Below are 14,072 nucleotides of genomic sequence, written 5' to 3'. Positions count from 1 at the left end.
GGAGTGAACGGGAGGGGGTTCGGATCCATTGGGATTGCATACAATGGGAGTGAACGGGAGGGGGTTCGGATCCATTGGGATTGCATATGATGGGAGTGAACGGGAGGGGTTCAGATCCATTGGGATTGCATACAATGGGAGTGAACGGGAGGGGGTTCGGATCCATTGAGATTGCATACGATGGGAGTGAACGGGAGGAGTTCGGATCCATTGGTATTGCATACAATGGGAGTGAACGGGAGGGGGTTCGGATCCATTGAGATTGCATACAATGGGAGTGAACGGGAGGGGGTTCGGATCCATTGGGATTGCATATGATGGGAGTGAACGGGAGGGGTTCAGATCCATTGGGATTACATACGATGGGAGTGAACTGGAGGGGGTCGGATCCATTGGGATTACATACGATGGGAGTGAACTGGAGGGGTTCAGATCCATTGGGATTACATACGATGGGAGTGAACGGGAGGGGTTCGGATCTATGGGGATTGCGTACAATGGGAGTGAACGGGAGGGGTTCAGATCCATTGGGACTGCGTACAATGGGAGTGAACGGGAGGGGTTCAGATCCATTGGGATTGCATACGATGGGAGTGAACGGGAGGGGTTCGGATCCATTGGGATTGCGTACAACGAGAGTGAACGGGAGGGGTTCGGATCCATTGGGATTGCATACGATGGGAGTGAACGGGAGGGGTTCGGATCCATTGGGACTGCGTACAAGGGGAATGAACGGGAGGAGTTCGGATCCATTGGGATTGCGTACAACGGGAGTGAACGGGAGGGGTTCGGATCCATTGGGATTGCGTACAACGGGAGTGAACAGGAGGGGTTCAGATCCATTGGGATTGCGTACAACGGGAGTGAACAGGAGGGGTTCAGATCCATTGGGATTGCGTACAAGGGGAATGAACGGGAGGAGTTCGGATCCATTGGGATTGCGTACAACGGGAGTGAATGGGAGGGGTTCAGATCCATTGGGATTGCGTACAACGGGAGTGAATAGGCAGGGTTCGGATCCATTGATCTTGTCGTCTTAAATCAAAAAGGAGCTCATCCAGAGTAGGTTTTAGGTTGTTGCTATTTGATTATGTAGGATTACAAAGAATAAACAGCAGATTCGGCCCAACCACTCTGTACTGGTGCTTATGCTCCACGCAAGTCTCCTCCCAATCCATCTACCTAATCTCAGCTTTTCAGCATATCTTTCTATCCCCTTTTCTCTCATGTACACTTCTAATTTTTTTTTTTAAAGCATCGAAGTTATTTACCTTCCATACTCCCTGTAGTAACAAGTTCCACATTCTCACCACTCTCTGGGTAAAGGAATCTCTCCTTATTTCCTGTCGGATTTATTAGTAACTGTCTTGTATTCATCGCCTCTCGTTTTGGATTCTCCCACAAGTGGAGACATTCTCTTGATATCCAATTTGACCATCCCATTCATGATTTTAAAGACTTCTATCAGGTCACCTCTTCTCTTTTCTCAATCTTTCCTGATCGCTGTAATCTCATTTCTCGTCCCATCCTTGTAATCTTTTTGGCATTTTATCCTCTCTCCAGTACAGAGAGCAGAATGGTGCACGATTACTTCAAGTGCTGCCTGATCAGAGTTCTATATAACTTTAACAGAGTGTTACAACATGCGAGTTCTCTGCCCCTAGAAACAAATCACTGTGATTTGTTAGCATTTTTAATATGGAAACTAAAAACTAAATATTAAAAAGCCAGTTAAACTGAAGACTCTTTCTTACATTTGTCAGTTATTCCATTCTTGTGCTGTTCTAAATTATTTGGTTCCTTAATTCTCTCAGTATCAATGCTGTTGCTATACAAATTCTCAGGTAGCCCATCAATGGCGTGGGAATTGATGATGACTTTATCTTCAGACTTCGCTGTACCCTTCTCTTCCAGTTGCAGTGCCTGATCTTCATCGACCTGGTCGAGCTCCATGTTCTTGGACTCTGTTTCTCTGAGCTGATCTAACACGGCCTGTGCGATGGGGACCATCATGGCGGTGGTGGCTGTGTTACTGATCCACATCGAGAGGAAAGCGGTCACAGACATGAACCCCAACATTAACCTGGAAAGGACACAGAACCCACCATAACACAGATTGGCTCCTGGTCTGACATCACCTCGATTTTAAAATTCTCATCCTTGTTTGAAAATCCCTCCATGGCCTCACCCCTCCCTATCTCTGTAACCTCCTCCAGCCCCACAACCCTCCGAGATCTCTGCCCTCCTCTAATTCTGGCCTCTTGTGCATCCTTGATTTTAATCGCTCCACCATTGGCGGCTGTGCCTTCAGCTGCCGAGGCCCAAAGCTCTGGAATTCCCCCCCTAAACCTCTCCACCTCTCTCTCCTCCATTAAGACCCTTCTTAAAACCTACCACTTTGACCGAGCTTTTGGGCACTTGTCTACTATCTCCTTAATGTGGTTCAGTGTCATGTTTTGTTTGATAACACTCCAGTGAAACAAAGTGGGTCTTTTTACTGTGTTGAAAGTGTTACCGATATTAATGTTGTTGGTTGAGTTTGATTGAATGCATATCCAATATAGGAACTCCTCAAATAGCATTGGAAATCTATTCTTTTGGACTGATTCAATATTTCTGACTTGGCATTGGAGACATAAAGTCCCAAATCAATTATTCACCAACTTCAAACATGCATTCTTCACACAGATGTTTGGCTGGCAAAGATTTTGAACAAAGAAAGACTTGCATTAATATAGCACCTTTCATGACCACTGGATATCTTGAAGAGCTTTACACCCAATGAAATACTTTTGAAGTGTAGTCAATGTTGTAACGTTGGAAATGAGGCAGCCAATTTGTGCACAGCAAGATCCCACAAACAGCAATACCACAATTACCAGATAATCTGTTTTTGTGATGTTCATTGAGGACAATATATGGCCCCAGAACACTGGGGAGAATTCATGCTGCTCTCCTTCCAAATAGTGGCCATGGGATCTTTTACATCCACCTGAAAGGGCAGATGGGGCCTCGGTTTAACGTCTCACCCAAAAGATGTCACTGCCAACAATGCAGCACTCCCTCCGCACTGACCCTCTGACAGTGCAGCACTCCCTCAGTACTGACCCTCTGACAGTGCAGCACTACCTCAGTACTGACCCTCTGACAGTGCAGCACTCCCTCAGTACTGACCCTCTGACAGTGCAGCACTCCCTCAGTACGGACCCTCCGACAGTGCAGCACTCCCTCAGTACTGACCCTCTGACAGTGCAGCACTCCCTCAGTACTGACCCTCTGACAGTGCAGCACTCCCTCAGTACTGACCCTCCGACAGTGCAGCACTCCCTCAGTACTGACCCTCCGACAGTGCAGCACTCCCTCAGTACTGACCCTCCGACAGTGCAGCACTCCCTCAGTACTGACCCTCCGACAGTGCAGCACTCCCTCAGTACTGACCCTCTGACAGTGCAGGACTTCCTCAGTACTGACCCTCTGACAGTGCAGCACTCCCTCAGTACTGACCCTCCGACAGTGCAGCTCTCCCTCAGTACTGACCCTCCGACAGTGCAGCACTCCCTCAGTACTGACCCTCCGACAGTGCAGCACTCCTTCACTACTGACCCTCCGACAGTGCAGCACTCCCTCAGTACTGACCCTCCGACAGTGCAGCTTTCCCTCAGTACTGACCCTCCGACAGTGCAGCACTCCCTCTGTACTGACCCTCCGACAGTGCAGCACTCCCTCAGTACTGACCCACTGACAGTGCAGCACTCCCTCAGTACTGACCCTCTGACAGTGCAGCACTCCCTCAGTACTGACCCTCTGACAGTGCAGCGCTCCCTCAGTACTGACCCTCCGACAGTGCAGCGCTCCCTCAGTACTGACCCTCCGACAGTGCAGCTTTCCCTCAGTACTGACCCTCCGACAGTGCAGCACTCCCTCAGTACTGACCCTCCGACAGTGCAGCACTCCCTCTGTACTGACCCTCCGACAGTGCAGCACTCCCTCTGTACTGACCCTCCGACAGTGCAGCACTCCCTCTGTACTGACCCTCCGACAGTGCAGCACTCCCTCAGTACTGACCCTCTGACAGTGCAGCTCTCCCTCAGTACTGACCCTCTGACAGTGCAGAACTCCCTCAGTACTGACCCTCTGACAGTGCAGCTCTCCCTCAGTACTGACCCTTTGACAGTGCAGCTCTCCCTCAGTACTGACCCTCCGACAGTGCAGCACTCCCTCAGGACTGACCCTCCGACAGTGCAGCACTCCCTCAGTACTGACCCTCCGACAGTGCAGCACTCCCTCAGTACTGACCCTCCGACAGTGCAGCACTCCCTCAGTACTGACCCTCCGACAGTGCAGCACTCCCTCAGTACTGACCCTCCGACAGTGCAGCGCTCCCTCAGTACTCACCCTCTGACAGTGCAGCGCTCCCTCAGTACTGACCCTCTGACAGTGCAGCGCTCCCTCAGTACTGACCCTATGACAGTGCAGCGCTCCCTCAGCACTGACCCTCCGACAGTGCAGCACTCTCTCAGTACTGACCCTCCGACAGTGCAGCACTCTCTCAGTACTGACCCTCCGACAGTGCAGCACTCCCTCAGTACTGACCCTCCGACAGTGCAGCACTCCCTCAGTACTGACCCTATGACAGTACAGCGCTCCCTCAGTACTGACCCTCCGACAGTGCAGCACTCCCTCAGTACTCACCCTCTGACAGTGCAGCACTCTCTCAGTACTGCACAGGTGGGTCATCTTGGATTTTTGTGCTCAAGTCCTGGAGTGGGACTGAAGCCACGACTGAGAGGTGAGAATGGTGACAGGGAGCCATGGCTGACACACTTTGACATATCTCAGTGATTTGAGAAGACGCCATCGAAAAAGCAAGTCTTTTCTTTCTTTGCTAGACTAAACGACTGATCAGGCTGGGGCTGTTTTCTCTGGAAATGAGGAGGCTGAGGGGTGACCTGATTGAGGTCTTTAATATTATGACAGGGTTTGACTGGGTCAACATCGAGATGTTACCACTTGTCACAGAGTCCAAAACTAGAGGCCATATGTCCAAGATAGTCACCGACAGGGAATCCAAGTGACCAGAGGTCCCACCCCACCCAATGCCCACCTCCTGACAGTAAACCAATTATTAACGAAGACTTACAGAGATGGCTTGACTCCAACAATGAGGAGCACTCTCAGTGCGATGCGCTTGTGAAGATTGCAGTGTTCCACTGCTATAGCCACCATTAACCCACCAATAAGCAGCATATTAGTGTCCTTCAGGTACTCCATACACACCTGGAACAGAAAGCACATAGCAGTACAACACCACAGTGGCACAGTACAAGTGTGTGTCTGTGTGCACTGTAGCTGTGAAGGTGTGTGTGTGTTATCCACTGCCTGAAACCAGCACCACTGCACAGTGTGAAGATGGTGACAGTAGTGGATGATCCTTGGAACTCGAGTCTCCTGCTCTGCTGTTGACGAGATGTTTGTGTGTTGAACCAGTGAACAGACAAATGCTCTGCAAATGAGTTGGGCAATCATCCATGAAGACAATCATTCCTAAACTGATATTTGTAAAGCGATAACATAACGGCATGAGACAACAATTAAATTACTTTATCACCATTTAATTGAAGAGGAACTGATTCATCTTCCGGGAAAAGTGTCTCATGTTTTCACCTAAACCACAGGCTGAGTCAGAAAGTCGTGGATTCGCTTCCCACTTTAGAGACTTCACCACATAATCCAGACTGACACTTCCAATGCAGTACTGAGGGAGTGCTGCACTGTCAGAGGGTCAGTACTGAGGGAGTGCTGCACTGTCGGAGGGTGAGTACTGAGGGAGTGCTGCACTGTCAGAGGGTCAGTACTGAGGGAGTGCTGCACTGTAAGAGGGTCAGTACTGAGGGAGTGCTGCACTGTCAGAGGGTCAGTACTGAGGGAGTGCTGCACTGTCAGAGGGTCAGTACTGAGGGAGTGCTGCACTGTCGGAGGGTCAGTACTGAGGGAGTGCTGCACTGTCGGAGGGTCAGTACTGAGGGAGCGCTGCACTGTCGGAGGGTCAGTACTGAGGGAGCGCTGCACTGTCAGAGGGTCAGTACTGAGGGAGTGCTGCACTGTCAGAGGGTCAGTACTGAGGGAGCGCTGCACTGTCGGAGGGTCAGTACTGAGGGAGCGCTGCACTGTCAGAGGGTCAGTACTGAGGGAGTGCTGCACTGTCAGAGGGTCAGTACTGAGGGAGTGCTGCACTGACCATTATCCTCAGCACTGACCATTATCCCTAGCACTGACCATTATCCCTAGCACTGACCATTATCCTCAGCACTGACCATTATCCTCAGCACTGACCATTATCCCAACCACTGACCATTATCCCTAGCACTGACCATTATCCCCAGCACTGACCATTATCCCCAGCACTGACCATTATCCCCAGTACTGACCATTATCCCTAGCACTGACCATTATCCCCAGCACTGACCATTATCCCCAGTACTGACCATTATCCCCAGCACTGACCATTATCCCAACCACTGACCATTATCCCTAGCACTGACCATTATCCCCAGCACTGACCATTATCCCCAGCACTGACCATTATCCCCAGCACTGACCATTATCCCCAGTACTGACCATTATCCCCAGCACTGACCATTATCCCCAGCACTGACCATTATCCCAACCACTGACCATTATCCCTAGCACTGACCATTATCCCCAGCACTGACCATTATCCCCAGCACTGACCATTATCCCCAGCACTGACCATTATCCCTAGCACTGACCATTATCCCCAGCACTGACCATTATCCCCAGTACTGACCATTATCCCCAGCACTGACCATTATCCCAACCACTGACCATTATCCCTAGCACTGACCATTATCCCCAGCACTGACCATTATCCCCAGCACTGACCATTATCCCCAGCACTGACCATTATCCCCAGTACTGACCATTATCCCTAGCACTGACCATTATCCCCAGCACTGACCATTATCCCCAGCACTGACCATTATCCCCAGCACTGACCATTATCCCCAGTACTGACCATTATCCCTAGCACTGACCATTATCCCCAGCACTGACCATTATCCCCAGCACTGACCATTATCCCCAGCACTGACCATTATCCCCAGCACTGACCATTATCCCCAGTACTGACCATTATCCCTAGCACTGACCATTATCCCCAGCACTGACCATTATCCCCAGTACTGACCATTATCCCCAGCACTGACCATTATCCCAACCACTGACCATTATCCCTAGCACTGACCATTATCCCCAGCACTGACCATTATCCCCAGCACTGACCATTATCCCCAGTACTGACCATTATCCCCAGCACTGACCATTATCCCCAGCACTGACCATTATCCCCAGTACTGACCATTATCCCTAGCACTGACCATTATCCCCAGCACTGACCATTATCCCCAGCACTGACCATTATCCCCAGCACTGACCATTATCCCCAGTACTGACCATTATCTGCAGTACTGACCATTATCCCAGGCACTGACCATCCCTAGCACTGACAATTATCCCCAGCACTGACAATTATCCCGAGCACTGACCATTATCCCCAGCACTGACCATTATCCCCAGCACAGACCATTATCCCCAGCACTGACCATTATCCCTAGCACTGACCATTATCCCCAGCACTGACCATTATCCCCAGTACTGACCATTATCTGCAGTACTGACCATTATCCCAGGCACTGACCATCCCTAGCACTGACCATTATCCCTAGCACTGACCATTATCCCCAACACTGACCATTATCCCCAGCACTGACCATTATCCCGAGCACTGACCATTATCCCAGGCACTGACCATCCCTAGCACTGACAATTATCCCAAGCACTGACCAATATCCCTGAAACTGACCATTATCCCCAGCACTGACAATTATCCCCAGCACTGACAATTATCCCCAGCACTGACCATTATCCCAAGCACTGACCATTATCCCTGGCACTGACCATTATCCCCAGTACTGACCATTATCCCCAGTACTGACCATTATCCCCAGCACTGACCATTATCCCCAGTACTGACCATTATCCCCAGCACTGAGCATTATCCCCAGTACTGACCATTATCCCAAGCACTGACAATTATACCTAGCACTGACCATTATCCCCAGTACTGACCATTATCCCCAGTACTGACCATTATCCCCAGCACTGACAATTATACCTAGCACTGACCATTATCCCCAGTACTGACCATTATCCCCAGTACTGACCATTATCCCTAGCACTGACCATTATCCCAAGCACTGACCATTATCCCTGGCACTGACCATTATCCCGAGCACTGACCATTATCCCCAACACTGACCATTATCCCCAGCACTGACCATTATCCCTAGCACTGACAATTATCCCCAGCACTGACCATTATCCCCAGGACTGACCCTTATCCCCAGCACTGACCATTATCCCCAGTCCACACCATTATCCCCAGTACTGACCATTATCCCCAGTCCACACCATTATCCCCAGCACTGACCATTATCCCCAGCACTGACCATTATCCCCAGTCCACACCATTATCCCCAGCACTGACCATTATCCCCAGTACTGACCATTATCCCTAGCACTGACCATTATCCCCAGTACTGACCATTATCCCCAGCACTGACAATTATCCCTAGCACTGACAATTATCCCCAGCACTGACCATTATCCCCAGGACTGAACCTTATCCCCAGCACTGACCATTATCCCCAGTCCACACCATTATCCCCAGCACTGACCATTATCCCCAGTCCACACCATTATCCCCAGCACTGACCATTATCCCCAGCACTGACCATTATCCCCAGTCCACACCATTATCCCCAGCACTGACCATTATCCCCAGCACAGACCATTATCCCTAGCACTGACCATTATCCCCAGTCCACACCATTATCCCTGGCACTGACAATTATCCCAAGCACTGACCATCACCTCCAGCACTGACCATTATCCCTGAAACTGACCATTATCCCCAGCACTGACCATTATCCCTGAAACTGACCATTATCCCCAGTACTGACCATTATCCCTGAAACTGACCATTATCCCCAGCACTGACCATTATCCCTGGCACTGGCCATTATCCCTGGCACTGACCATTATCCCCAGCACTGACCATTATCCCTGGCACTGACCATTATCCCCAGCACTGACCAATATCCCTGAAACTGACCATTATCCCCAGCACTGACCATTATCCCTGGCACTGACCATTATCCCTGAAACTGACCATTATCCCCAGTACTGACCATTATCCCCAGCACTGACCATTATCCCTGGCACTGACCAATATCCCTGAAACTGACCATTATCCCCAGTACTGACCATTATCCCCAGCACTGACCATTATCCCCAGCACTGACCATTATCCCTGGCACTGACCATTATCCCTGAAACTGACCATTATCCCCAGTACTGACCATTATCCCCAGCACTGACCATTATCCCCAGCACTGACCAATATCCCTGAAACTGACCATTATCCCCAGCACTGACCATTATCCCCAGCACTGACCATTATCCCTGAAACTGACCATTATCCCCAGTACTGACCATTATCCCCAGCACTGACCATTATCCCTGGCACTGACCATTATCCCCAGCACTGACCAATATCCCTGAAACTGACCATTATCCCGAGCACTGACCATTATCCCCAGCACTGACCAATATCCCTGAAACTGACCATTATCCCCAGCACTGACCATTATCCCCAGCACTGACCAATATCCCTGAAACTGACCATTATCCCCAGCACTGACCATTATCCCTGGCACTGACCATTATCCCCAGCACTGACCAATATCCCTGAAACTGACCATTATCCCAAGCACTGACCAATATCCCTGAACCTGACCATTATCCCCAGCACTGACCATCACCTCCAGCACTGACCATTATCCCTGGCACTGACCATTATCCCTGGCACTGACCATTATCCCCAGCACTGACCAATATCCCTGAAACTGACCATTATCCCCAGCACTGACCATTATCCCTAGCACTGACCATTATCCCCAGTAATGACCATTATCCCCAGTAATGACCATTATCCCCAGTACTGACCATTATCCCCAACACTGACCATTATCCCCAGGACTGACCCTTATCCCCAGCACTGACCATTATCCCCAGTCCACACCATTATCCCCAGCACTGACCATTATCCCCAGCACTGACCATTATCCCCAGTCCACACCATTATCCCCAGCACTGACCATTATCCCCAGCACTGACGATTATCCCCAGTCCACACCATTATCCCCAGCACTGACCATTATCCCCAGCACTGACCATTATCCCCAGTACTGACCATTATCCCCAGCACTGACCATTATCCCCAGTCCACACCATTATCCCCAGCACTGACCATTATCCCCAGCACTGACCATTATCCCCAGTCCACACCATTATCCCCAGCACTGACCATTATCCCCAGCACTGACCATTATCCCCAGTACTGACCATTATCCCCAGTACTGACCATTTTCGCCAGTCCACACCATTATCCCCAGCACTGACCATTATCCCCAGCACTGACCATTATCCCCAGCACTGACCATTATCCCCAGTACTGACCATTTTCGCCAGCACTGACCATTTTCCCCAGCACTGACAATTATCCCCAGTACTGACCATTATCCCTAGCACTGACCATTATCCCCAGCACTGACCATTTTCGCCAGCACTGACCATTTTCCCCAGCACTGACCATTATCCCCAGTACTGACCATTATCCCCAGCACTGACCATTATCCCCAGCACTGAAGATTATCCCTGAAACTGACCATTATCCCGAGCACTGACCATTATCCCCAGCACTGACCATTATCCCCAGCACTGACCATTATCCCTGGCACTGGCCATTATCCCTGGCACTGACCATTATCCCCAGCACTGACCATTATCCCTAGCACTGACCATTATCCCTAGTACTGACCAATATCCCTGAAACTGACCATTATCCCGAGCACTGACCATTATCCCTGGCACTGGCCATTATCCCTGGCACTGACCATTATCCCGAGCACTGACCATTATCCCTGGCACTGGCCATTATCCCTGGCACTGACCATTATCCCCAGCACTGACCATTATCCCTGAAACTGACCATTATCCCGAGCACTGACCATTATCCCTGGCACTGACAATTATCCCAAGCACTGACCATTATCCCCAGCACTGACCATTATCCTCAGCACTGACCATTATCCCCAGCACTGACCATTATCCCTGGCACTGACCATTATCCCCAGCACTGACCAATATCCCTGAAACTGACAATTATCCCCAGCACTGACCATTATCCCCAGTACTGACCAATTTCCCTGAAACTGACCATTATCCCGAGCACTGACCATCACCTCCAGCACTGACCATTATCCCTGGCACTGACCATTATCCCCAGCACTGACCATTATCCCCAGCACTGACAATTATCCCCAGCACTGACCATTATCCCCAGCAATGACAATTATCCCCAGCACTGACCATTATCCCCAGCACTGACCATTATCCCCAGTCCACACCATTATCCCCAGCACTGACCATTATCCCCAGCACTGACCATTATACCTAGCACTGACCATTATCCCCAGTACTGACCATTATCCCTAGCACTGACCATTATCCCCAGTACTGACCATTATCCCCAGTACTGACCATTATCCCTAGCACTGACCATTATCCCCTGTACTGACCATTATCCCAAGCACTGACCATTATCCCCAGCACTGACCATTATCCCCAGCACTGACCATTATACCTAGCACTGACCATTATCCCCAGCACTGACAATTATCCCCAGCACTGACCATTATCCCCAGCACTGACAATTATCCCCAGCACTGACCATTATCCCCAGCACTGACCATTATCCCCAGCACTGACCATTATCCCCAGTACTGACCATTATCCCCAGTACTGACCATTATCCCTAGCACTGACCATTATCCCCTGTACTGACCATTATCCCAAGCACTGACCATTATCCCCAGCACTGACAATTATCCCCAGCACTGACCATTATACCTAGCACTGACCATTATCCCCAGCACTGACAATTATCCCCAGCACTGACCATTATCCCCTGTACTGACCATTATCCCAAGCACTGACCATTATCCCCAGCACTGACCATTATCCCCAGCACTGACCATTATACCTAGCACTGACCATTATCCCCAGCACTGACAATTATCCCCAGCACTGACCATTATCCCCAGCACTGACAATTATCCCCAGCACTGACCATTATCCCCAGCACTGACCATTATACCTAGCACTGACCATTATCCCCAGCACTGACAATTATCCCCAGCACTGACCATTATCCCCAGCACTGACCATTATCCCCAGTACTGACCATTATCCCCAGCACTGACCATTATACCTAGCACTGACCATTATCCCTGGCACTGACCATTATCCCCAGCACTGACCATTATCCCCAGCACTGACCATTATCCCCAGCACTGACCATTATACCTAGCACTGACCATTATCCCCAGCACTGACCATTATCCCCAGCACTGACCATTATCCCCAGCACTGACCATTATACCTAGCACTGACCATTATCCCCAGCACTGACCATTATCCGCAGCACTGACCATTATACCTAGCACTGACCATTATCCCCAGCACTGACCATTATCCCCAGCACTGACCATTATCCCCAGCACTGACCATTATACCTAGCACTGACCATTATCCCCAGCACTGACCATTATCCCCAGCACTGACCATTATCCCCAGCACTGACAATTATCCCCAGCACTGACCATTATCCCCAGCACTGACCATTATACCTAGCACTGACCATTATCCCCAGCACTGACAATTATCCCCAGCACTGACCATTATCCCCAGCACTGACCATTATCCCTAGCACTGACCATTATCCCCAGTACTGACCATTATCCCCAGCACTGACCATTATCCCCAGGACTGACCATTATCCCCAGGACTGACCATTATCCCCAGCACTGACCATTATACCTAGCACTGACCATTATCCCCAGCACTGACCATTATCCCCAGCACTGACCATTATCCCCAGCACTGACCATTATACCTAGCACTGACCATTATCCCCAGCACTGACCATTATCCCCAGCACTGACCATTATACCTTGCACTGACCATTATCCCCAGCACTGACCATTATCCCCAGCACTGACCATTATCCCTAGCACTGACCATTATCCCTAGCACTGACCATTATCCCTAGCACTGACCATTATCCCCAGCACTGACCATTATCCCCAGCACTGACCATTATCCCCAGCACTGACCATTATCCCTAGCACTGACCATTATCCCCAGCACTGACCATTATCCCTAGCACTGACCATTATCCCTAGCACTGACCATTATCCCTAGCACTGACCATTATCCCCAGCACTGACCATTATCCCCAGCACTGACCATTATCCCTAGCACTGACCATTATCCCTAGCACTGACCATTATCCCTAGCACTGACCATTATCCCCAGCACTGACCATTATCCCCAGCACTGACCATTATCCCCAGTACTGACCATTATCCCCAGCACTGACCATTATCCCTAGCACTGACCATTATCCCCAGCACTGACCATTATCCCCAGCACTGACCATTATCCCCAGCACTGACCATTATCCCCAGCACTGACCATTATCCCGAGCACTGACCATTATCCCTAGCACTGACCATTATCCCCAGTACTGACCATTATCCCCAGCACTGACCATTATCCCTAGCACTGACCATTATCCCCAGCACTGACCATTATCCCTAGCACTGACCATTATCCCCAGCACTGACCATTATCCCTAGCACTGACCATTATCCCCAGCACTGACCATTATCCCCAGCACTGACCATTATCCCCAGCACTGACCATTATCCCTAGCACTGACCATTATCCCTAGCACTGACCATTATCCCCAGCACTGACCATTATCCCTAGCACTGACCATTATCCCCAGCACTGACCATTATCCCCAGCACTGACCATTATCCCTAGCACTGACCATTATCCCCAGCACTGACCATTATCCCTAGCAC

At 50.2% G+C, this 14,072-nt stretch overlaps 1 protein-coding gene across 3 annotated transcripts in view; it reads right to left on the bottom strand.

Annotated features, from left to right (window-relative positions):
- Positions 1 to 14,072, bottom strand: part of LOC137346850 (solute carrier family 13 member 2-like) — a 100,856-nt gene that overhangs the window by 46,245 nt on the left and 40,539 nt on the right. For all 3 annotated transcript variants that reach the window (XM_068010788.1, XM_068010790.1, XM_068010789.1), the window contains 2 exons: positions 5,141 to 5,277; positions 1,755 to 2,083 (listed from right to left, as the gene is read on the bottom strand). In XM_068010788.1, the coding sequence (XP_067866889.1) occupies positions 1,755 to 2,083; positions 5,141 to 5,277 (466 nt within the window). The remainder of the gene's footprint in view (positions 1 to 1,754; positions 2,084 to 5,140; positions 5,278 to 14,072) is intronic.

This window comes from Heterodontus francisci, chromosome 30 (genome assembly GCF_036365525.1).
Source record: "Heterodontus francisci isolate sHetFra1 chromosome 30, sHetFra1.hap1, whole genome shotgun sequence".
Taxonomy (NCBI): Eukaryota; Metazoa; Chordata; class Chondrichthyes; order Heterodontiformes; family Heterodontidae; genus Heterodontus; species Heterodontus francisci.
The sequence above is the reverse complement of the archived record's forward strand: the minus strand, read 5'-3'. Positions and strand labels throughout refer to the sequence as shown.